The 24,322-nt window shown below is 42.9% G+C and overlaps 1 protein-coding gene across 2 annotated transcripts in view; it reads left to right on the forward strand.

Moving 5' to 3' along the window:
- The window catches only part of CCDC102B (coiled-coil domain containing 102B), a 147,395-nt gene that overhangs the window by 90,243 nt on the left and 32,830 nt on the right, over positions 1-24,322 (forward strand). For both annotated transcript variants that reach the window (XM_045850181.1, XM_045850182.1), the window contains one exon: positions 11,945-12,115. In XM_045850181.1, coding sequence (XP_045706137.1) covers positions 11,945-12,115 — 171 coding nt within the window. The remainder of the gene's footprint in view (positions 1-11,944; positions 12,116-24,322) is intronic.

Consider the following 24,322-nt stretch of genomic DNA (forward strand, 5'->3'; position numbering starts at 1 on the left):
GTGGCTTGTTATTGCTGATACCACTGCAATTTTTGATCCGGTATATTACAACGATTGACCTTGCACACTATTGACTTGGGGGAAAAGCATTTTGAAAGATGAGCTTCTCTAAAATCATCAATTTTCGTTCAGCTTCTCAAACATACATGGTGTGTATTCGCTTTCCTATTTTCTTCTTTTCCAATACATTTCTTTGAATTTTTGGTTTAGTGCCTTATTGTGTTTACATATGCTCTGCTGCTCAGCACGCTGTAGATTTTCTGTAGCTTTATTATTTTTCACATTCCAAAATAATAGCAAAAGAAAAATCAGGATATATTGAAGTGGAACCGAAGTTCACCCACAGTTCTACCATAGGCGAAATCAGTCTTAATCTTGTTCTGTGTGCTTTTGGGCCTTTTCCATGCTTTTGCATATAATGATGTCTCATGTGCGCATGCACATTCTCAGAGACCGATGGAGCACAGCCTCTGTTTTCTTCTTGGCAACACATACCCACGTTCATGTCTGCGCATCTGCATCATTATGCTTGATTTACCCACACACACACATATGTATGCTGGGTTGGCGGAAGAGTTCATTTAGTTTGTTCCGTACAACGGCTCTAGTAGTCCTCAGTTTTTAACTTCATTTGAAGCAATTTTGTCAGATTGTATTGAGACAGCTGTCATATCAGCATGCATTTAAAAAAAATCAAAACTAATGAATTTTTGTGCAGTCATTTCAATACTGAAGATGGAAGAAAATATATAACATTTGGGGTATATTATACTTTATTATTTCAAGAAAAGTAAAACCGCAAGTGAAACGCAAAGACAGTTTTGTGCAGTGTATGGAGAAGGTGTTGTGACTGATTGAACATGTCAAAAGTGGTTTGTGAAATTTCTTGGTACTATCAACATTTTGTTCAAATAATTCTTTGCTGTGGGGCTGTCTTATGCACTGGAAGATGTTTAGCAGCACCCCTGACCTCTACCTTCTAGAAGCCAACAGCAGGAGATAACCGACATATTCAAAATATCCACATCAATAAAGTTATTGGTGAAAATGAAAAATGTGTCTTTAATTTTATGGAAAAAAACCATATGGACCCTTTGGCCAACCCAACATATAAACATAAACTGATCTTAGGTCCTTATTTTTAATATCATTTGAAATAACTTTCTGTCATCCTAATCTAAAAACTACAGAACACATATAGCCCAGTACTTTAGGAGAATTCTCTATTTTCATATAATTGATCAAAATCAGGTATTTCTGGTTATAGGAAGCATGGCAACATCACATTCTGGGTGTGCTGGTTCCTGTCTGATGAGCTGATATTTAGCCGAACTCTGGAGTTCTGAGCATGAAATATCTGTCTAACTACTGGAAAATGAAGATTTCCATTTCACACGGGACTGCCCAGTTGCACACCATATCCATGAAAGCTGTGATATTCTGTGACTGCAATCATGCTTCCATGATGTGTTCCTGGATATTATTACCATAACAATTCCCAATGGATGCATCACGGACCTGCAAACATCTTACAAGTAGGAGATGCAGGATTTTTCCGGGAATGGAGAATTGTGTACGTAACGCACGGGTGAGGACAAACATCACAGTTTCATGTAACTGTGGTGTGCAAACGCCTTGACATTAACTCCCAGAACAACTGGAGAGAAGCAGTGAGCATGGGTGTGACATGTTCATGTAGGGAGAAGCATGTATTTCTCCACGAACTTGGGGAAATCTCTTTCCGCAATGCCCTGCAGAAGGAGAGTGGGTGGCCTGTAGTTTCTAGAACAGCTGTCTCATCTAGTTAGTTTCCTGCCCAGTTGTAGAGAGAATAATCAAAGTGAAAAAAGGGTTGAAATGATAGCCTTTGACTGGAACTTGAAGTTTATGTTTGCAGTCTCCCCAGTAACTTACTTACACAGCCCAGAATATAATGGTGGCACATACATTGTAGTGATCTTAGGGAGCTTCTAGTTAACCTGTCACCTTAAAAAGAAGGAAACGGAGGGAAGGGGATGGTCATGGGTTTTCATTTTGTGGCGGATTTAGTAGTTTATTTTTGTTCTGTTACATATTGCTCATCTAAAATTTAAGAAATTAAGTGATATATTTGCTGAAGGGGCTTGCTCTTAAGTAATAAATTCCATTTTCAACATTTCTCCAAGTCTATGTTCTCTATGTTCATGGCTTGAAGTGAAAATTCTAAAAAATGATTTTATTTGTGGAGGTATCAGCTAAAATACACATCACGAAGTGTTTGCCATGAGCTCATGTTTACTGTTGATGCATAAACGCAGGGGAAACTTTTGCCCCTGAGTAAAGTTATTTAGGTTGAAATAAACGTTAGGTGATTAATCTCAATTTTAGACGGTATGAAACTGACCTTGTGTGATTATTGACTAGGGAATGATGACAGCTGTATGTTTCCAGGAATGAAAAAATTCTGGAGAAGAGCTCCAAAATGATGAAATAAATTCCAATGATCCTGATTTTTCTAGCAATTCCAACAAACAGGTCCATGTACAGGCAGGAAATTGCCTTCTAGTGTAACAGAACGGCATTCATCCACTCCTTACTCTTGCATCTGTAAGTGCGTTTGTGCCTTTGGCAAAAACATGCAGTTTCCACGTTGGAAGGAACATTTTCTTTCCACGACGTCGGACCGTGTGAGACACTGCGTGTGGGACACTTCGGCGTCCGTGGGCTGAAGTAACCACAATGTGTTTCACTGTGTAAAAAGGTGGCTTATGAAGCAAGGTTTTTAATAGGAAGTTAGCTGTCATGACATGTCCGTTTTCCCTGGGGGGTGTGTGAGAAGTAATGTTTCATTGTGGGATAGAGACCACACGCATGCAGAAACAACACACGTAAAGGTGAAAAGTAAGGTGTTTCACTCTCACTGCGGTTAAATATGTCCACTTTCGTTGCGGCTTAAATATTTCCTACCAAAACACAAATTAGTGGGAATATAGCATTATTTTAAGAAACTGTGGACAGATTTCCATTAAAATTGTAAACTAAGTGTGTCGATTCAAACCTCAGTACACGAGTGATGAACACAGAGTCTATTGACAGATATGTGCATTGATGAAGTGTCGCATTTTCAGAGACTGTATACGGAAGGTGTGCCGTATCACCAGCAGATGATGTGCCGTATCACCAGCAGATGAAGCCATCTTGGTCCCTCCCCCTCCTTGGTTGGCTGGGGTGCACCCTTCTTCCTCTCCTGCCCACCCTCCGTGTCCTCTCTCACCCCTTGGCACTCTTTATGTGTAATTCTTGAAAACCCGTACTCCATCCTATTCCACTCCCCCGAACGCATCCGTTCACAGTTCACGGACGGATATCTGTGTGTCACAGACATCCTACACATTTCGCTTGTTGTGCTTCTCCGCATTTCTGAATCGTCTGCAGTTACCAACGCCCTTGGAATGCTGACGTCCATGGACAGTTCCTGTCCTTCATCCGGAGCTAAAATCTAGGAATAGTCGCCTCTGTGGCCGTGTCAGCTCTGCACTCCCCCACCTTGCTCCCAGCCCCTCTCCCGCGCAGGGGGCTGCGTCCCGGTCTCCAGGCCGGAGCAGGGGGCTGGAGGGGGCAGGGAGCCTGGGTTCTGGGCGCTGGGGCGGTTGTTCTGGCCACGTGGGCACCGCAATCCTTAGTGGTGCCGCTCCGGTGCCGCTCCTGCTGCCCTAGCGTTCCTCTTCCCTTAGCCTCTGACCTGTCCCCCGGCCCTCTGAGTTCTTCTCCAGCCCTTCCGTAGGGGACTCTTCTCTTGGTTTCTCCTCCCTATCCGACGGGTCCTTCAGGGTGGGGTGAGGGTTTTTTTAATTGGTGAAGCTCAGTTCCTCTCGGCAGGGCCCCCCATGCCTCACCCCACTATCTTGCTGGTTCCACAGGTTCTGGGGTCCAGGCAATTTCCAGGGATGCCTTCCCTCCCTGCTCTGCGGCAACAGGATGCTTTTACCTTTGCTGGTGTGAGTGAGGCACCGGCCTGTCCCCCCACATCCAGGTGACACAGGTGATGTGTGTTCTGCCAAGCCCCCTTGAATTGGCTCCATGTGCGACAGGTAGCTCCCCTGTTTCCCAGAAAGAGGGAAACTCGCAAAGGCTCAAGTCACAGGCCTTTCCAGGGCCTCCTCGTCAAGGTGTGACTCCCCCATCACACGCCGCCTTGGCGGGGACATGCATCACAGTGTGAGCCTCCTCCTGTGTCCCACAATTCTTCCCGTGTAATTTTAAGACAACATCACACTGCAAGGACTAACTATAATTTATTCATAAGGACCATGTTATATAGATTATTTTCGATATTTATTATTGCTATTAGAAGTAATGCAGAATGAGTATTTTTGAACATATACTTTATATAGAGCTTGGTATTTCCCTGGAATAAGTGTCTTATTATAAAATATAGGACAGAATTTAAGAACTGTGGAGACATTTTAGTAAATTTGGTTCTTTACCAAAACGTCCTAAGAATTTCCATTTTCCCTCAGCAATGGACGCTAGTGCTCGTGTCCTTTTTAGCATTTCTTTACCAATATTGCCATTATTTTTTGGATTGTTGTATTTCTCCTCCTGTGAGTTTTCTTTCTTTGTGTATCTTTATCTCAACCTGCAGAGTATTCCCTGTTATTTTTTGGCGAACATTTACTACGGTTTGGTTTCTCTCTGCCTTTCTGACCCCTTCCTTCCTTATCCTCTCCTTGGTTAGGCCTTCTGCTCTTTCTCTTACGTAGGCGAAGAGAGGCATTGTTAGGATACTGGGGCTGTAAACTCAATGCACAAGTCTATTAACTTCATTTAAATTATTTATGTGTCTGTATTATGAGCACAAGCAAGAGCCTTATCGGGAGCGTGGGCTGCGTGCAGAGCCACTTCCACACACAAAGCTGCACGGAGGACTTGGGAAGGTCTGATTTATCCGATGAAATTAAGCAATTTCAACAGAAAAGCATTTTCTCCGCACATTCGTATCTTTGTGCGAGTACAGGGCCCAGAGTGTGGGTAGGAGGAAGGTTGGAAACTTTAGTTATAAAGCATTACTTAGCTAAGTGTGCACGGCTTTGAGGAAAACTGTGTAGGAGTAACACACGCCCCACTGAGAATGAGTCAGCAACTGCTCTCTCTTCCCCACAGGGGCCTGGGAAACAGGAAAGAACTTGTGATTCCATCTACAGTTTTGGTGACTAACCGTTAAGGGTTTAACTTAATATTTGTTTGTTCTCTAGAGACACAGAATGCTGTACAAATGCCGAATTATATTTGTAACTTATACTTGCTGTTTAGCTGTAGGGTTAATAGCAGCATTTGCAATTCTTTAGAAATCTTTCAGTATCACACAGAGTTGGGGTATGTGTTACAAGAGAGTAAATGTGTTGCCTACTGTTGGAGCACTTCACTATTCGCAGGTTTAATTGGTGACTTATGCATGCTATGAAAAGGAGCCTAAAGAAAAATTATTTTTATTTAGCCTAAGCCATAAGGATTAATTGATATCTGTGCCTGAGATACATATGAGATACACTCAGTATATACATATATAAACACATATAGAAAGAGGATGCAACAATAAATATAATATTTCTGATTCGAGTCTGTAATTTTTTTCTGCAGTGTTTCTAGGTACTTTTGAATATCGCTCTAGAGGTATTATCTTTGTCAGTTAGGACATCGCAATCTCGTTATTTTCTTTCTACTTTCCCCTTGACTTGGTTTTCTTACTACAGAGAAAGGACCAGCCATCACCCTGTGTCAGCATCCAACCAAGGCACACAATTCTGGAACACTTTTCTACGGGAGCCGGATGTCCTGGTCCTCTCAGGGTTGGTGGAACCCACCTCAAGCGTTTTCTGAGCCTTGTTCGTGCAACGCTTGAATGCTCATTCGCTCCAATTTTTCTCAGTTTAGTTTCTGATAAAGTATATTTTTCTAAAAATTTCTCCATTTCTTTGATTTCCTACTATATGTTGGCATACTACATAATGTTCTCAAATCATTTATAAATATCTATCTCTTTATCCATTCCTGATAATATTAAATTTTGCCTCCTGTCATTTCTCAAATCAATCTTGTTAGTGTTTTACCCTCTTTTATATGTAATTTTTAAAGGGACATTTGTTCTCTTTATTCCTTCTCTTTTTGTTTATTTTTTTTTTTTAGTTTTGTGTTTCCAGACTTTTAAAGTCTGTTTCACTGTCCACGTTTCATGATATGTAATTTACTTCATTTATTTTCAACCTTCATTTTCTAAATATATCTAATACTCTAAATTAGTGGTCTAGTTGAATCTTGCACAGTGTATATATAGAACTTTAATTTGCAATTTTCATTGTGATTCTCCAACATTAATTTTCAAGAATTTTTAAAGTGTTTTCAAAAAATTGGTTTCTAATTTGGCTGCTTTGTGACTGCAAAATGTTATCTACAATTCACTGAAATTTGTTGAGATAAGTTTGTTGGAATTTAAGACTTTCTTTGTGAGCAAGTGTATCAACAGTGTCATAAATATTCTATTACCTATAATTATGCAGAGTACTTAAAAAAAAGCATGTGCACCTTTTTATTAGCTCTGCTTTGGGGGCTATATGATTATACCCCCACATGTGTATTTTATAATAGATCAAACTACACTTTGCCATTCAAATCCGGTGTAAATGTGTGTGCATGAGTGTGCACACCTATATGTGCATGTGTATGGTGTACATATTCATACACAAATATATGTTAGCTTCCTTTTGGTGTTTGTTGGGCAGAGATCGGCATGTGCCCCTTTAACCCTCTTCCTCTTCTCCCTGGATGCCTAGGTAGAATGCACTCCCAGTCTCCTGTCACTTACAGGTGACCATCTTCCTGAGCTGTGGCCAAAGGAATGTGCGTGGAAGTGACAGCTGCACTTCAGGGCTGGCCATCGCGGGCCTGGACAGTGTTAGTCTGGTGTGTGGATCCAGAGGGCACGGGGTGTGCAAGTCTGGGCCTCAGTATCTGCCTTTTGGGCCTTCATCATAGTTTTTTCACAAGGCTTAGCTGTGTTCTCTACCATGTAATTCTGACCTGCTGGTTAGACTGTTATTGAGGAGTTTTCTCAATAAATCTAAACTTCTACCTAGCTCACCCATTGACTTTTTAATTTCTAGAACTTCAGCTTTTCAAGACATTCTACTTGGGTCTTTTTCAAACCTACTCTTTCTGTTCTCACACTTTGTTTTATTATAATGTATATTCCTAAAGGAATAAAGTAAAATATATATATATAAAATATATATAATAAAGTAAAATAAATAAAGTAAAATATATAAGTATATATTTAAAATATAATATCATCTTTTCATGATACTATGATTCTTTTTATAGCATTTTCAGATGGCAGCTCAAATTCTTGAGGGGCTAATTTTCCCATTGTGTTATTTTACTCCTCTTCACATTGAGTCATTACGTCTTATGGTTTGAAACGTCATTTTTGAGCTGCTGAGTCCAAGTTCAAGACAGGGCAGATGAGTAACAGCTTTGGCTGTCTAGAAGCCATTAGCAACCTGGCAACAACAGTTTTTCTGGAGTCCCTTGAATAAGTAATAAAGAGAGTTTGAAAAGTAATTGCTCATAGGGCACTGGATAAAACGACGACAGAAAATCCCTTTAGAAATTTACTGTGAAGCGGAACAGAGACACGGCTTATAACTCGAATTGGGCGTAGAATCAAAAGAGGCTTCTGTGTGAGGGTTTGTTTTTTTTTTTCCAAGGCAAAGTTCTTGGGTAAGTTGCATGATGAGTGACTTCCTCAGTCTCCTCAAAGCTGTCACGTTTGTCTCGTGTTACCCTCGAGTGTGCCACCATCACCCGTGGGCCTGTGCTCAGTAAGCTCGGTTTCAATTACGTGTCCAGGTGCCTGCACCGAAGTCTTCGTCTCTGAGGGTAGGAGCCGTGACCATTTGGTTCACACTTACCATCAGCATCTTGCAGTGTGACCAGAATGTGTTTTTTCAAATCCCTTTAGCAGGCAGACATGTTTAAGAGTGGAGACGGAGAGTGTGCACTGTTCCCCTATTGATATGGAACGTGCCCTTTGGAAATTGTAGAACAGTAGTACGTAGAATGAAGTTCTATTTACTCAGTAAAGAACTTAAATGTGCATATTCACTGTTTAGCATGTAAGTTCCCTCTGGAGTTTTTCCAGTGTTTCGACGTGTGCAGGCATTAATGGGAGCATAGTGGGGATGGTTTGTTCTTGTGGTAATAACAATAATAATTAGTTCTGTATAGAACAAATATACATGATTTGTTATACACATATGTACTAATATATACATATATTCATGTGCACACAGTTCACTATGTAATACAGCCCTTTGAGACAGGTGCTATTATTTATTATATTTAATATCATAAAAAATTTTTACTATGATGAATATCAACAGGTCTTCTGGGGTGGAATGATGAAATGTGTATTGTGAGACTACAGCCACATTTGTTGCAATCTAGCATAGCCTATCTAGGTAACCTGAAGAAGTATTCTACTAGCCACCTAGCATTATGAATACGCGTCTAAATCAGTGCACAGTCCCAGGGCGCAGCATTAAACACGCATGTGCACACACACAACGACTCACTGCCCTTGAGCAAACTAGGCACAGACATTACTAGTGCACACACACACGCACACGCACATTCACTGTAGTCTCCTCCACAGTACACCAGACTCTTCCTCACTCCTGGTCTCGGCACGTGCTTGTACTTCTTTCTGGAGATACTCCCTCTCAGTCTTCCCTCCCCACATAGTCATTTGCACTGAGCTCTCGAGTTTCAGATTCAACACTCCTTTCTCTTGGAAAGACTGCCATGCTGTTAGCTGCTTTGAATATCTCTTCTCAAGCATACAGAGAACATCTTCCTTCCAAGATGAGAACCTAATTTTTCTGGTGTTATTTTTCTCTGCAAGGAAGCCTATAGGTTGGTTTTATATGTGTATCTTTGGTGCTTATAACAGTACCACGGACCCAGCTGGTCATCTACTAATTTTGTTGAAAAGGAAGAAGGAAGGAAGGGAAGGAGGGGAAGGAGGGGAAGGAGGGAGGGAGAAGAGGGGAAAGGGGGGGAAAGGAAAGGGGACCCAGAGAGAAGGAAGGAAGAAAACCTGGAGCGATGGTACCTTGAAATGGTTGCATAAATAGGTAGAAATAAACAGATTACGTAAAAGATAATTTTAAAATAATACTGTGAATCATTGTTTCCATCTGGGTAATCAAGAAAGCGTCTCAAAAGAAATCAGAGTTGAACTAGTTCCTGAATTATAATTAGAAAAAACTGGACTCACAGAAATAGCACAGAGCCCTTGATGGGATTCCCTGTCTGCCATTTTGTTTCCCTTCGAACACGCATTTAAACTTGCTCGGTTCGTCCCTCCCGGACTTTCATTAAGTCACTTTCAGTTAGCAGAAAGCGATTTGGTTCCGTCAGCGTGCCAGAATCAAAATCACTGAAGCCCCAGTACTTGACGTATCAGCTACAGAATTAATTCTCGGTGGAAAGCAATACCCTCCTTCCAGGAGCTCGGACTGGCGCAGGAGTGCGTAAGCCATACACGGAATTTAGAGCCTGCCTCCAGCCCTTCACACCATCAGACCGTCAGTCTCTTGGAGAAACTACTGTTATCCCATCAAAAATATCTGTATACACACAAAGTGTATGACTATTTTTACATCAAGATACACTATTAATGTGTATACATGCTTGGAAAGGCTTGTGCATTACATTCACTGTCTGTCTGTATTGCTTTAGATGTTTGGACCTACAGAGGGTTACATGCTGACAAATAATCCGAAGTACTATAAGTTTCTACATGTTTAATTTTCATTGAGATTTTCCTCTGCTAAAGTAAAACACAAATATTTCACCTCATTGTTTTTTCTACCCTTCAAATGTATTCAAAGAAGCTTGCTCTCGAAGTCCATGTGGACTCTTTACCTAATTCCCTTTTCAGCGGCAGATTATTAACTCTTTAAAGGAACATCTGTTTGGATGTCTTCCAGCAGGACATCTAGGAGCAGGCCATGGGAAGAACTGAGTCTCAGAGGCAGCATCCCGCATGCGCACGGCACGCTGGTGTGCGCCCCGGATGCCTGCATCCTTTGCTGTCACGTGTGTTCAGGCAGGCACCTGGAGGGAGGGGGTCATCCCGAGAAGAACAGAGACCAAGTGTGCCCCAGCAGGGCCGTAGCTCTGAGAAGCAGGGAAGCCCACCTCCCTCCAGAGAGAAAAATTGGGGGGGGGGGGTTAATGAATTGTTTTAATTTTATTTTTTAATTCTTAAATTTTTAAATTGCAGTTTCCATTCAGTGCTATGTTTCATTACTTTCAGGTGTACACCAGAGTGGCTGGAATGTCATGTGGTTGACAAAGGGGTCCCCGATGTTGCTGGTACCCACCTGGCACCAGACATAGTCATTACAATATGATCAGTTGTAGTCTCCTGTGCTGTGAACATCCCCGTGACTATTCCGTGACCACCAATCTGTACTTTTCTTTTTCTTTTTTTTTACGATTTTATTTATTTTTAGAGAGGGAAGGGAGGGAGAAAGAGAAAGAGAAACATCAATGTGCGGTTGCTGGGGGTCATGGCCTGCAACCCAGGCATGTACTCTGACTGGGAATCGAACCTGAGATGCTTTGGTTCACAGCCTGAGCTCAATCCACTGAGCTACGCCAGCCAGAGCTCCAATCTGTACTTTTCAATCCCTCCACCCTTTTCACCCAGTTCCCGACCCCCGCTCCCCTCTGGCCACCAGCAGTCCCTTCTCCAAGTCTGTGAGTCCACACCGTTTCCCATGGCGGCTGCACAGTCTATACCCCCACCAATGGCCCACGAGGGTTCCCCTTCCTCCACCCCCTCGCCAAGATTTGTTATTTCTGGTCTCTTCGATAAAGACCAGATATCAGGGGATAGCTCATTGCGGTTCTGGTTTGCATTTTTCAGGAAATGAAAGAAATACCCTTGGATTTTCTTCAAGTATCATGGAATGTTCTGAGAATCGAGAGGTTATTCTTTCATAGTTTCAATAAAGAGGTTTTCTACAATGACAGTAAATTGGCGCCGAAAATATTAACTAAAAATGAGAAGCACCATTAGTAAGCTGAGGCCAAGTAATGTAACTGGCTAACTTGTAGCTCGCGTGGTGTCCGTTGTAACGGGACGGACTGAAGAGCCCATCCCAGCAGGACAAAGGCGCTGTTCCTTCACAGGCCCCTGGGCCACGCAGACGTGGTGTCAGGAAGACCACTCCTGCTCCCAGAGCAGCGCCACTGGGGCGGCACCAAAGCTTTTTCTTAGAAAAATTATTATTATTATTTTAACATCAATGGGAGAAATATCAATCAGTTGCCTCTGGTGTATGACCCAACTGGGGATCAAACCAGCAACCTAGGTATGTGCCCTGACCAGGAATTGAACCTGTAACCTTTTGATGTACCAGATAATGCTCCAACCCACAGAGACACCCAGCTAGGGCCTTTCTCTTAGAAAAATTATTAAAAGCAAATAGTCTGTTAACTTTGAATACCTTTGCTGATTTAACACATAAACGCTTCTTGCATTTATTTTTGTTATATTTTATTCTGTAATTATCAATATATGATTTCTCCCTTTGGAAAGCTTATGTAAAATCTAAATTTGCATAACACAGGAAATGGATCATTTACTCAAGAACAGGAAGAGTTAGTTGCATTGTCTTAGCCTCTTTAGCCACCCACAAATACATCGTCTGTTATAGGCCTATAGGTTATAGGCCTATCGTGATGTTTAATTGCAGAAATGCAGAGTTCCAGAGGAAAAGATCCATCACCTGAATTCTTCCTCAAAAGCTTTTCCCCTTTGTCAAAAGGAGGTGCTATTCTTCTGACTTTATCGGGGTCAATGACAAACAATGGCACCCCTGTTTTCTTTTGAAAGGAACTGCCGGACCTTCCCCACGCCTACCCCAAACTCGGCAGACAGTACCAGGCGAAAACAGCAGAGCTGACCCATGCAAGCCACCGGGCGGATCGGAGTGCAGCCGAGGGAAAGAAACTGAAGTTTCAAGTGGAAGAACTGAAAGAGAGACTCAACCAAAAAGAAGATAAGGTACCTCCTAAGTCGCCATATGCTAAATAGCTTCAAAACAAATTGTTTTAGCATATATAAAGCATTTTCTTCTTTGTAACGCAGGGCTTGGATTGGGATAAGTGTCTATGTCTTAAACACGATAATCCATTGAAAATGCAACTGTAAGGAAAGGAGATGTTCCCCAGACAATGTGCCTGTCTTCACGGTGCTGTGTATTGTGTGCGCATGCTCTAGAGCTTCTCTCAGAAGGTTAGAAATAGCCGAAGGAAAACAAATGCATCGCTGAGTTGGGAATCAGTCCAAGTTCATCGTACAGGCAGCGAATGTCGGTCTGCAGCCTGGGAGCACACGGACCAAAGCACGATGGGACATCGTGCCCAGGGACATGTCGTTCTCCAGCAGCCGGCAGAGTCAGCAGGCGGGGACTGTCTGGGACTGTCTGAGACTGTCTGGGACAGTGACTGGTTACAACGTGGGGGTCCCCCGTGGTCCCCTCACATTGATCCGGGGAAACGGTTCAAGTTCTGCCTGCGATTTCCACAGGCACAAAAGCCAGACACGACCTAGAGTTAAGCCGGTCTTACAAAATCAGCTAAATTAGGCTGCTTCTGTGGGACGACCCTGGCCCTGTCTGCCCAGGGAAACGCTAAGGTTGGCCTTCTTTAGTTGTGATTTTCACAATTCAAGTGTGCTGCGGCACGGGTGTGTGTGTGTGTGCATGCGTGTGCTTATGTATGGGCACACTATCGCTGAGGCTTGGGGTTTAAGCTCTCAGCTTATGTATTAGAGAAGTGTTGTGTTTCGTATTTCTCGTGATTATAGAGTACGGTGTACATGATATGTATTTTCTGCTGTGCTCTCGCGTGTGTAAGAGAACAGAGCCGTCTTGTGTTGTTAGTGAAGTCAACCCGCCAACGGTTTGTGGGAAATCTAAGAGGCCTCAGTGCGATGTCCTCCAAGCACAGGTACCACAGACAGGTGACTTCAGCTACGGTTACAAACAGGAAAAGGTCTTGTTGAACATAACACGGCCCCAACTGTCCATGTGGTTGTAAGTCCCCACACGTTAGCTGTTACTTCGGGTGGTGGTCTAGTCCCTGCCCCTGCTCCTGGGGCCAGACAAGCATACGGACCACTCCAGCAACTCCCTGCTTAGAAAATCTCTTTCATGATGATGCCAAACTATTAGAAATTAAAAGAAAAAACGAGTTACGATTTCAAGGGGCAATTAAATAACAGAACACATTCCACGTTTGCAGGGTTAATTTCTAACCAAAATTATTCCAGTCAAACTAGATTTTTCTTCCCCAATAATGTTACAGGAAAACAGGGTAATTTGCCCGGCGAGGCCCATACATTGTTCTCTGGCCCTATGAGCACTGACTTCGGGTGGGCATTTCCTCCTCGGTGTGGCTCCTTTATGAAGACATACATGTCTTTTGTAAATGTGTGCGTGGATAGTGAGCCGAAGACCAGCAGGTCAGAACAGGAGTCTGGGAGGAAGGTTTGGGAGAATGGGTCTAGGTTTTGGCATTATCATCATGCCACTTATTCCTGTGAATGGTTTTAAAATGCAAGGATTTATTGCACATGGTGATAAAGAAACATCTGCGTTAGTCAATATAGGCTTTAAAAATTGCTTGGGATCGAGCCAGTGGCAAGAAAATGATAAAATTTTGTAGGGTTCAAGGGTTAATGAAGCATTAGTTTCCAAGCAGCTGAGTCAGCAGTCTGATCATGTAATTTTTTTAAATGGCTGGGATCTTAAAGAATCTATTTGCACCTCCCTCCAGCTGAATTATTCTTCTTCCCAAATCATCAGACCGGGCTCGGCCATGTGGCCAGTGCCTTGTGAGCTGAAGCTGTGTGTACCACTTACCATCTTGGGCTTGGAGGGCACATCCGGGACTCTGCTGTGTATCTTTTCCAAAAGTTGACTAGTGTGCACATTAAAACAACAAAAAGATTTTAAATTATATGAGACTGGCTCCAGCGCCAGAAGTAGAGGCTGAGAAAACTTACTGGAGGCTAGAATGATGGCCACCAATTTGCTGGTTTTGAGATGTTTGGTCCATTACATTCAATAGCTTCCTGTGCTACCTTGGAAGACAGACAACGTACCGATGAGCATGTGGTTTTTAGGTGATTGGGTATGCATCTGGCATTTCCTGCTTGCTCTGGGTGCATTGGACCAGAATCTAAAGAAGAGATGAACTCAGACAAGTATTCCTGACCTTTCCAAGTGATTCGTAGGGTGATACAGAAGTTTAAGTAGTTCTCTGACTTCCAGGGTCTGATTTTTCACTTTCAAATGGTAAAATATCAAACTAAGAATGCCTCTGAACATAAAGGTCAATTAAAGTTGAGGTTTCTGGCAAGGACCTGGTCACTGGGGTGGCCACTGAGCCTGTTTTTAAAACTCTGCGTCTGCTGAGGTCTTTCGCCCGAAGTTCTGTCAGATGGGCCCAAGGCGCCAGGGATCAGAACGTGAGATGAGATAGAGCCCTTCCCAGAACATGCCATAAGTCCAAGGGCACTGCAAGCAGCTTGGTGACAGGGGGATGGCTCCCCAAGAACTGCAGATATGACTGTTGACCTGTGGAATGGACTGGAATCAAATAGAAAAATCTGTGAAAGAGACACTGGCAAATTTGGGCGAAAGTGATGCTGGGATAAAAATGACTGATTTCTCAAGGTCTGAAAGAGTCTTCCGTTCCTCCAAACCTCCATGGGCAGGGACCTGTGACCACGAGGATGTGCTGACAATACCGTGTGCGCGTGAGTGTGTGAGCTCTAGTATCTGCAGCCCGTCTGTGCGGGAGGAACCGAGTCCCAAGCGCGGACGGTGGGCGTGGTCCCGTGGCTACACTGGCAAACAAGACCTGTGCTGCTTTCCAGCAGCATCTTTCAGAACTCCGTTCCCTAGGGAGCAGCATCTGGATAGGCCTCATATGTGAAGCCTAGAAACAGAGGCGTGGAAACATACATTCAACACACAAACTGTTTTGACGTTCTTCACCGTTACGTCCCGCCAGTTCATCACCACCAGGGATGACGGACCCGCAGCGCTGCCGGCCACGTGGGGTCCGTGATCTGGACCATCTGGTGGGCGCAGTCAGCTCTGGAGCTTTCCTCTGAGAGATGAGGGTCGTCCCTGTTGTGGGTGGCTGGGCATGAAACTTGCTTCATGAGATAGGGTTTGCATTAGATAGTGTCAGCGTTTCCACAGTTTGATTTACTGTCAGGGAGCAAAGAAAATTCTGCCGAGCTTGTTAATTTCATAGTAGCGAATCCTTCCAATGGCTGTTAGTTGAAATTAACGTTTAATCACAACTTGCAAATACAAGGTTTCTAACTCCCTCAAGTCAACAGATTTTTGGATAAATGAACACGAGATATTAATCCTCTATACTGCAGAAAGAATCGATATTTTGGGCCCATAAGAAAACCCAGGGTCTGGTTAAAGAAACAAATTAAAACATTTCTTTTTTTGGATGAGTTGCTTTTCTTTTAGTTGATGTATATTTGTTAGCAGTTAAACATTCTTTTCTCATCATTTCATTGAAGTCTTTCTGGGAATGTATATTACATTATATAATGTAATTTAATAGGGACCAAATTACCATAATACAGGACCCATTACATAAATATCCACATTAACATACCAAAATAACTGACCACTTCACTAAATATGGTGGACAAAACAGTCTAGTGAATAATATGATAAGGCAACAAGCAAAGTTGTTGGGGGCAGAACAGATACAAACTGAACTCGTAAGTTTGTCTCTAGCATGTCAGAAACAAGGAGTATAACAGAAACCATTCCTAAGACACGTGGGTGCTCTGCACCCCAGAACTACATAGTCTATCAGGTTTCAGGAAGGCTACGGGGCAAAATGAGATAAGGCTTACTAAGGAATCTTTTAAATTCTGTAAAGCAATATTACATCGCATAAGAAGGAAAAAGAAAGGGGAAAAAATTAAACATCGTATCACTCAGTACACTTCAAACCCTAGGCACTCGTATCCACGCTGCAGTCACTGTTTGCAAATAATAGACCTGACTGTGTCACTTACCAAGGCCAGCTTTCCTGTGGCTATGGAGTTTCTCAGTTGGCATTTCAAGGCCTGGCAAAATATCTGTTTCCTTGGATATAAGTTTATGTACTCAATTAATCTTCCCTTATTGAAAGTCATTTGGATTTTCTTTCCCCAACATAACTCTGCCATGAGTACTTTTACGTGTAGGCCAATTTTCCCATTGGAAAAGAAAAGCTTTGTAAGTGGAACTCGTTGATTAACAGATACGAGTATAATGTGGATCTTCATATATGCGGGGTTGCTCACTTTCCACGCTTCTGAATGACAGGTCGGGCTGTGGAAATGTTGACGCCATCAAACGCAAACCCTAACCACATCTTCATGGATGCAAGAGTGCCTTAAGCATCAAATTATTTATTAACAAAATCACACCATTTGCTGAGCTGCTCATTGGATTTACTTTCAATTTCAGGTTTTTCCTTTTGCTGAATTGTTTTCCCTTGGTGTAATTCAATACTGACTCTTGACCTCTCTCTGTTATTTAGTAGCAGCTCCCATAAATGAGAGCACTTTCCAAGGAGTCAGTGTTCTGTGTTATGAGGGATGTAAGTCAGGGGTTAGGTAGGGCCCAGCCTGGAGAGGCCTGTAATTCCCGCACCCTGCCACGGCACGCAGTCAGTGCCAAAGGAAAATCTGTGGCAAGGAGAAGAGCCACCCACCTTGAAGATGATGTTCACGCTCTGCATAATTCATGGATTTCTTCCTCAGACTAACACATATTGAGCTTGGTACAGAGCGCCACCCTACATAAATGATTAGAGAGATAGAAAAAACGTATTCCCAGTATAGGGGTTAAAGTCTAATGCAATGATTTTTTTTTACCTTACTGCACAATGGAAACAAACACTTTGGAAGACTTTAAAAATACTACTATTCAAGTCGCACCTCCAGACTCTGAGTCAGCTGTTACGTGGGCGGGGCCGTGCATGAGTGTTTTTTAAAAGCTTCTCCAGTGATTCTAATGTCTAGTCCAATGTCAGACCCACTGGTCTAACGAGCAACACCTGCGCCCACCGAGTCTCAGATTCATAACCTCGGTCCCCCGTGAAGCCACGTGTGCATGACAAGAGATGGTACTGGCAGGGCGTGACTACAGTGGCTAGCTGTGGGGAAGAGGCTCTTACTCCACTGTACTTGGGATCTGTTAGACTTGAAATACAAAAATAATAATAATAATATAATAACTTTTCTACACTGGATAGAAATTCAAGAGATGAAAACCCACGTAAGCAGGTAGAAAGAATAGGATACCACTGAGCATTATAAGTTCACACAACAGTGTTTTGCTAAATGCAAGGTCAGCGTGGCTCTACACTCAGCGATTATCACCTTGTTCTTCCAGTTTATTCAATTCTGGCCTCACAGTTTAGTGCCTTCTGGTGTCAAAAAGGTGCATCTTTTCAGAAGTCTGATATCATTAACAAGGAGGAATGTGAGAGACACTTTGTTTAAACCCACAGGACGTTAATTAGCCACATGAGCAGCTGATTTTTAAATAAGTCTTTATCTGGAAGGACACAGAAATCCTTTGTTAGATCAAAATATATTTTGGTAAAATCTCATGAATTTACACCCTGCTAATTTTGAGACTGTGAGGATGGCAATAGACTGAAATTCACATTTATCTATGAAAAACATGTGGTAAGTGTTTCAGGTAAGATTCAAAAGAAATAACAAAGAGACAGGCTGGCTACTGGTTCACATGGGGACACAGGCATTAGACCACAGACCCAGGACACGGATGGGACTGGAAAAACCAGGTCGTAGTATTCAACATGGATTACTTCCCCACCTCTACGTCAGACGTGAAAATATACTTGGGTTCTCTCCAAGAAGAGGCTTCTGGTGTAGCAGGCGATATTCAAACATAAATCTATGCGGTGATATGTAACTAAATGTCAAGATGGTGGTCTTCACAGGGTTCCCAGACGAAACTGATTATGTTTGTTGTTTTTTTTTTTGACTTCCACCACTTCGAGGTATTCGCAGTCATGTGTCTGTCTGAACGCTTTCATGTCCGGCACCCAGCAGATGGAGTGGACGGGCAGGGACCAGCCGTAGCGGTGGCAGCATTCAGACGTCTCTCCCGTGAGGACGCCACGGGGACAGGGGTGTGAGCTGGAGTCCAGAGACCCAGTGTTTATGTATTTCTAATCTAAATCACCCTAGTAATTTCATCCCACTGTGCACGGGTGTCTTGAAGGTTACCCTGTCCGGCAGTCCTTCCACACGACCTTGCTTCCTTCACGTTACCCGCCACCAACGCCCTTCCCCACGCCCCACCCCCTGTCCAGCACGACTGCTTGCTTTGGACTAGGCACGAAGGATGGTTTTGGTTTGTTATGTCTTCTCAGCTGAGACCTGTAGGAGTTGTGTGCGTAGGAAACATAGCCAGAGACAGGGTCTGAGGAGAACCAAGAAGGTTTAGGCCACAATCGTTTGTTAGCTTTTCCTCTCCCAGCTTCCAGCTTTGCTTTCTCTGTACACGTGAAAATCCTCTCTGGATTGCTTTTGCTTGGCAAAAGCAGTGTGAATGCGGGTCTTCGGTGTTGGAATCGCCCCGGGGACGCACACCCATCACAGCACAGAAGCCGATCCATCCCAAAGGCGGAGGGCCGCCACAGGAGGTCTTGTTACGTTCCAGTTAAAGGTGAGATCGTATGGTCACAAGAAAAAAGCAAATAAAATATAGCCAGAGGCATTGAAATTAGGAACAATCTAACAATAGCCAGAGGGGAGGGGGGAGGGGCAGTGGGGGGAAGGGTCTTCAGGAACCACTATGAAGGACGCAGGGACAAAACCAAGGGGAGGGTGGAAGCAAGGGAGGGAGGTGGGTTTGGCTGGGGTTGGGGGGAGTGGTGCAGGGAAAATGCAGACAACTGTACTTGAACAACAACAAAATAATTAAAAAGAAAAAAGGAAGTCTTGGGAAGCAGTGGGTACTCTGCTTTATGCTGTTTCGGATTATGAAAGGTTTCATGGGACCACTCCACTTGCAATAGTGGGGCGAACCTGGGTGTGTGTGTGTGTGTGTGTGTGTGTGTGTGTGCGCACACACATAGAGTTAAATATATTATATATAATGTTTAAAATAAGCCAACTTCCTTTAATCACACATTCCATTGCCGCTGCTACCAAATCCTACTCCCTCCTTTCACACCAAACAGCATTGAAAGATTTGTATTTAATTCTTATCTTCACAGCCTTCATTCTCTCTCTGACCAGTGATATGCTGGCCACGCCCTCTGCCCCAAAAGAAAACTCGCCAAAATCACAAATGTTCTCCATACTTTCAGGACCAGCGGTCAATGCTCGGTCTTTGCCTGCCTCAACAAATGATAATAATTTGACACAGTCACTTTGTTCTGTTCTTAAAGTGATTCACCCACCAGGCTTCTAGAAAAATCAGCATTTCTTGGGTTTCATCTTCTTCTGCACTGCTGACCTCCACCTGGCTGGTTTCTCTTCCCGTCTCCGATTCTACACGTGCGAGCCCCCAGGGTCGCCCTCCACCTACCAGTGCTGGGTGACGCATGTCCCAAAGGTGGTGTCTTCTGCCTCCTGCCTCTAGAAGCCACCCATCTGCTGATGACTCTCAGGTTCCTACCTTTAAACCTGCTCCTCTGCTTAGTCCGTTGCTCAGGCAGAAGAGCTGAGTCACTTTTGACTTCTCTCTCCATCCCCAACTCCATATAAAGTCAACCCTCACACCCTTTAAGTCTGTATCCCTAGTGTATCTCATACATGACCACTTCATTCCAACCTTCAACACACCATCTTTTGTCTGTTCCACACCAGCGCGGGATGTTACTAACAGGAGGGACCTGGGTGGGGGTGAGAGGGGACACCCAGGGGGTGTGAGAGCTCTTTACTTTCCTCTCCGTGTTTCTGTGAACCTAAACTGCTCTAGAAAATACCTAAAGCAAAACCAAAGGAAACTAAGCAAACGACTAGAACAGGAACAGAACCACAGAAATGGAGATCGCATGGAGGGCTAGCAGCAGGGGGGTGGGAGGAGGAGAGAGGGGAAAGGTACAGAGAATAAGTAGCATAGACGGTAGGGAGAAAATAGACAGGGGGAGGGTAAGAACAGTATGGGAAATGTAGAAGCCAAAGAATTTATATGTATGACACATGGACATGAACTACAGAGGGGGAATGTGGGTGGGAGAGGGTGTACAGGGTGGAGGGGAGTGAAGGGGGGAAATGGGACAACTGTAATAGCATAATCAATAAAATATATTAAAAATAAAAAAAAGAAAATAGTCTATCAGAAGTCCCTTAAATTTCTACATGCTATAAGTCCATTAAATCTGTAGTCAATTAAAAATCTCTGTTATAGCATTTAATTTCATTATCTGTACAACCAAACTGCATTTACTTTTGCATAGTAAGTATACAAAATTAAATACTTTATAGCATAGTGTCTGTTAGAAGAAGATGGTCTTCTATTAAAAAAAAACATGTCAACTTAAAGGAAAAGCACTCCGAAGGTGAGCTATAATTGCGTTCCCACGTTTAGGCATATGGTTAGCAGGGCTGTCCGATGAGGGAATAACGGGTGGCCCATCACGAATGCAGTTTTTCACAAAGTCCCCTGAACAACAGAGAGTGAACAAGTGGCTCTACATAATACAGTGTTTCTTTGATGTGTACAGCTTCTTTTTTTAAAATTAGAATGGCCTTTGTATTCTGTAGATGTTCGTGGTTAATGTAAAATAGTTTAGGATGTTCACAGTTAAGTGAGTTTAAACGTACCCAAATTGAGGAAAAACCAGAACTCCCAGGAGTGCCGCGACCTTTGCCCTATCACGGACACGGAGCCAGTCCTGGGCTGGCCTCTCTGCGTGGGGAGCACTCACCGGATGGCCGGGGTGTGAAGGGGAAAATCCAAGTGTTGTTTCAAAGAAAGGCAGGGACTACCCTGTCGGAAGGCCAGTAGGATAAGTGAGTTTTTCCAATTCCTTCCCTCGTGATGCATTTATATGTGTTTAAGGCTGTTTCATTGGCTTTCGTGCACTCACTGTCTAATAGTTCTTGCTCAGGAGGCTAATTGTGCTGGACCTGGTGCAGTGTTAGAGGAAGGACTCTCTGGGACTCCCCACAGTTAGTGTTACAGGACCTGGACAGCAGCACTGCAAGCTGGAACCTGTCCTGCAGCACATGTCGTGTGGCCACCTGAAAGGGAGCCCCTCAGTCCCTGCCGGGCTGGGTGACGTCCCTTCCACCTCAGTGTCCCTTACATGCAAGGAGCTATGGGTCAGATATGTGATGATATCTCTGTACAGTTTCTAGAAACCTCCAGGCAAATGCAGAGCAAGCCGATCCGGCTAGGCGCTCATCCAGCATGCAACGTGTCCTACTGCTGAAACGTTCGTTAAACCAGCACATCAACATCCAGAGAAACTTTCTACAGGCCTGTGAGGTCAAAATTACTTTCAGAATAATTGTAAGATTTTTGTTTTTGCCATTTCACTGCATTGACTTCGTATTAATATACAAAACATGGCAGATAAAGTGTCCAGTGGGTTCCAGTGATTCCGAGGTTAGGCAGCAATAATGTTCACAGAGGATGCAAAGAAATATTGTTAAATTTTGGAATCTGAACTCTTGCTCTGCTGAGAGAATGCTTACTACCGTCTCATTAGTGTTTATATGTACAGAATGAGGACTGGATCTCTGATTTCTGCTTTAAGGAACGTACTTTAAGTATCGGTTTTCTGTCTTCATCTCACGAGCACTAATGAGTCTCCTTTGGCCATTCTGATATCCCTAATGCTGCGGCCAGAAGCGAGGTATCGGAGTTAAATTAAACTAAAAGTGTGCCAGCTTCACTCTGCTTTCTCTCTAGTGGGAGAAATGTTTTCTTTATATTTCAATACTGCATAAATTCTGTAAATCATGACATTTCCATTTACTGTTCTCCCGTTATTTACAGTAACTTAACTTGATGATAAGGAAAAACTTAGGTTGATCATAAATTTATTTTTTACAATATTTTAAACACATCCTAGTGTACTAGTTAGCCCTGTTTTTCTCTTATATTAAGCAATTCAGCTACTGCTATAAATGCTGGTTATTTCTGATAATAGTAATCAAAATTATTCAGAGGAAATTAATCCAAGTTTCTTGGTGGAGAGCTATCTGGAAAGGTAATGGCTAACGGGGGCCAGCTCACACAGTAACTATGAAAACTATAGTAGACAAATGCAGGAATTTGGAACTCAGACGTTTAAGCATAATTCAGCAAGAAATGAGGGACCTATTTTTAGAAACACTGTATTTTGGGAATCCTTTCTGTTTCTTCGAATCGACCATAAGAATGTGGCCAGTAACCATCTTGCAAGTTACATAGGCAAAAGTTCATCCACTACTAGTGTGTATCTTCTCTTTAAATGGAAAAGTATATATTTTATTATAAGATTTTTTATTGGAACCTTATTCAGTAAAAGATGGATTTAGTTTGTTTTGTCTGTATTCTCTCAGGAAAGAAATCCATCGAAGTGCTTATAGGTGCCTGGGAACCAAAGATCTTCATTCACGAGGGAGAAGGTACAGGATGACTAATGTCCCTGCGTATGTTTTGTGATTATGGGACATTGTAGCCCAGAAAGATACTTGTACTGTAGAGGGAAACATTTCTTTGGTTGTCATGTATCATCCCTTTTATCAGTATTGTCCATTTTAGAGACTCAGGGCCTCTCTTCTCAATCCTCTGTGGGAAATGAAGCACAGTTTTTTAGTTTGTAAGTCAGTGAAAAGTTATCACCATTTTTCCCTTCACATAATTTGTGCTTCTTACTGTATTGCTTCTTACATTCTGCTTATGTGTAAAACACCCTTTTCTGTTTCTTGTATACTGACTCTTCACATGAATTTTATTTTGAAAGAAAATTATTTATTTAAAAAAAATCCCTCTTCCTAACTTGCGATATCTAATTGTTGTTTAAAGAACAACTTGAGCCTTACTTGTAATAAATTAACCAAGAGTATGTACTGGTTTGTAAAGATTCCATTCTTGCCTAATTTGCTTTTTTGGGGGGATGCCGGTCACGTGGCCCTTCACTGGACTGTCGCTTCTGCAGACGGCCCCCGCTGCGCCAGGCACTGTCCTGGTAACTGCGTGAACCGCTCGAGCACAGAGCGCTGAGTGAGACTTTCCAAACCACGTGCTAGTCAGTAAATGAGAGTCGTTATTTTACCGAATTCTCTTGTTCATCGTGTTTAAATTCCTTTCAGAGAATTTTTAATTTTTAATCCCACTTCAGTGTGCTGGGTTTTTTTTCCCCCCCTGCACTTTCTTTCCTTTCTCTTTGTTTAAAATAATGAAAAGTAACTGGATTTTTATACCGATGCAACAGGAACTGGAGATGAAGCCTGGCGGTTCGCGACATGTGGTCACAGACAGAAATTTGGGACAGGAATGGCAGTTGCACTGCTTCCACGGGGTTTCACGGAGCTGGAATCCATTCCAGTATCCGAAGGCAAAGAGGCACGCGGCCCAGTGCTCTCTCCCCCAGAGCTTCCTTCTGAAGGCAGACATCTGTTGTATGTTAATTGAGTAACATAAAAGAGAGAAGGAAGGGTGGTTTGTTCCCTGGGTACCTTATTATTTCTCCAGTTTTTCAGAGAGGAAAGTGGGAAACGTGTATGTCATATGATGATCAAATACAAGTGCGGTTGTCATGGAAATTAATATTATTTGACAACGCTTTGTCTTCCTCTGATGGTAGACGACAATTGTTATTCTCCACACACACCCTTTAGCGTATTACTCAGGTTAATGCAACTTGAAGTCGGTCTTAAGATCCACATCAAAACCCTTGTGAGACACTGTTTACAAGTTAAACACCCTGAACTTTTTGTCACACATCTTGATGAGAATATTCTACTCGTAGAAAGAGATGCCCTGTAGCTGTCTTCCCTTTGGAGGAAATTAACACCAATTAAGTGTTCCTTATCAAGATGCCACACCATGAACAGTTGTAATACTGCTGCCCCATGTGATCCGATGGAATCTTTGAGTATTCTCTCAGCTACAAATTTGCCACATAATACCCATAACATCAGAGCGTTGATTCTGCAGTTGCTATGGCACCCTGAACAAATTCTCAGCATTAGTCC

The sequence above is a fragment of the Phyllostomus hastatus genome, unplaced genomic scaffold, assembly GCF_019186645.2.
Source record: "Phyllostomus hastatus isolate PE091 unplaced genomic scaffold, TTU_PhHast_1.1 phas_contig_80, whole genome shotgun sequence".
Lineage (NCBI taxonomy): Eukaryota > Metazoa > Chordata > Mammalia > Chiroptera > Phyllostomidae > Phyllostomus > Phyllostomus hastatus.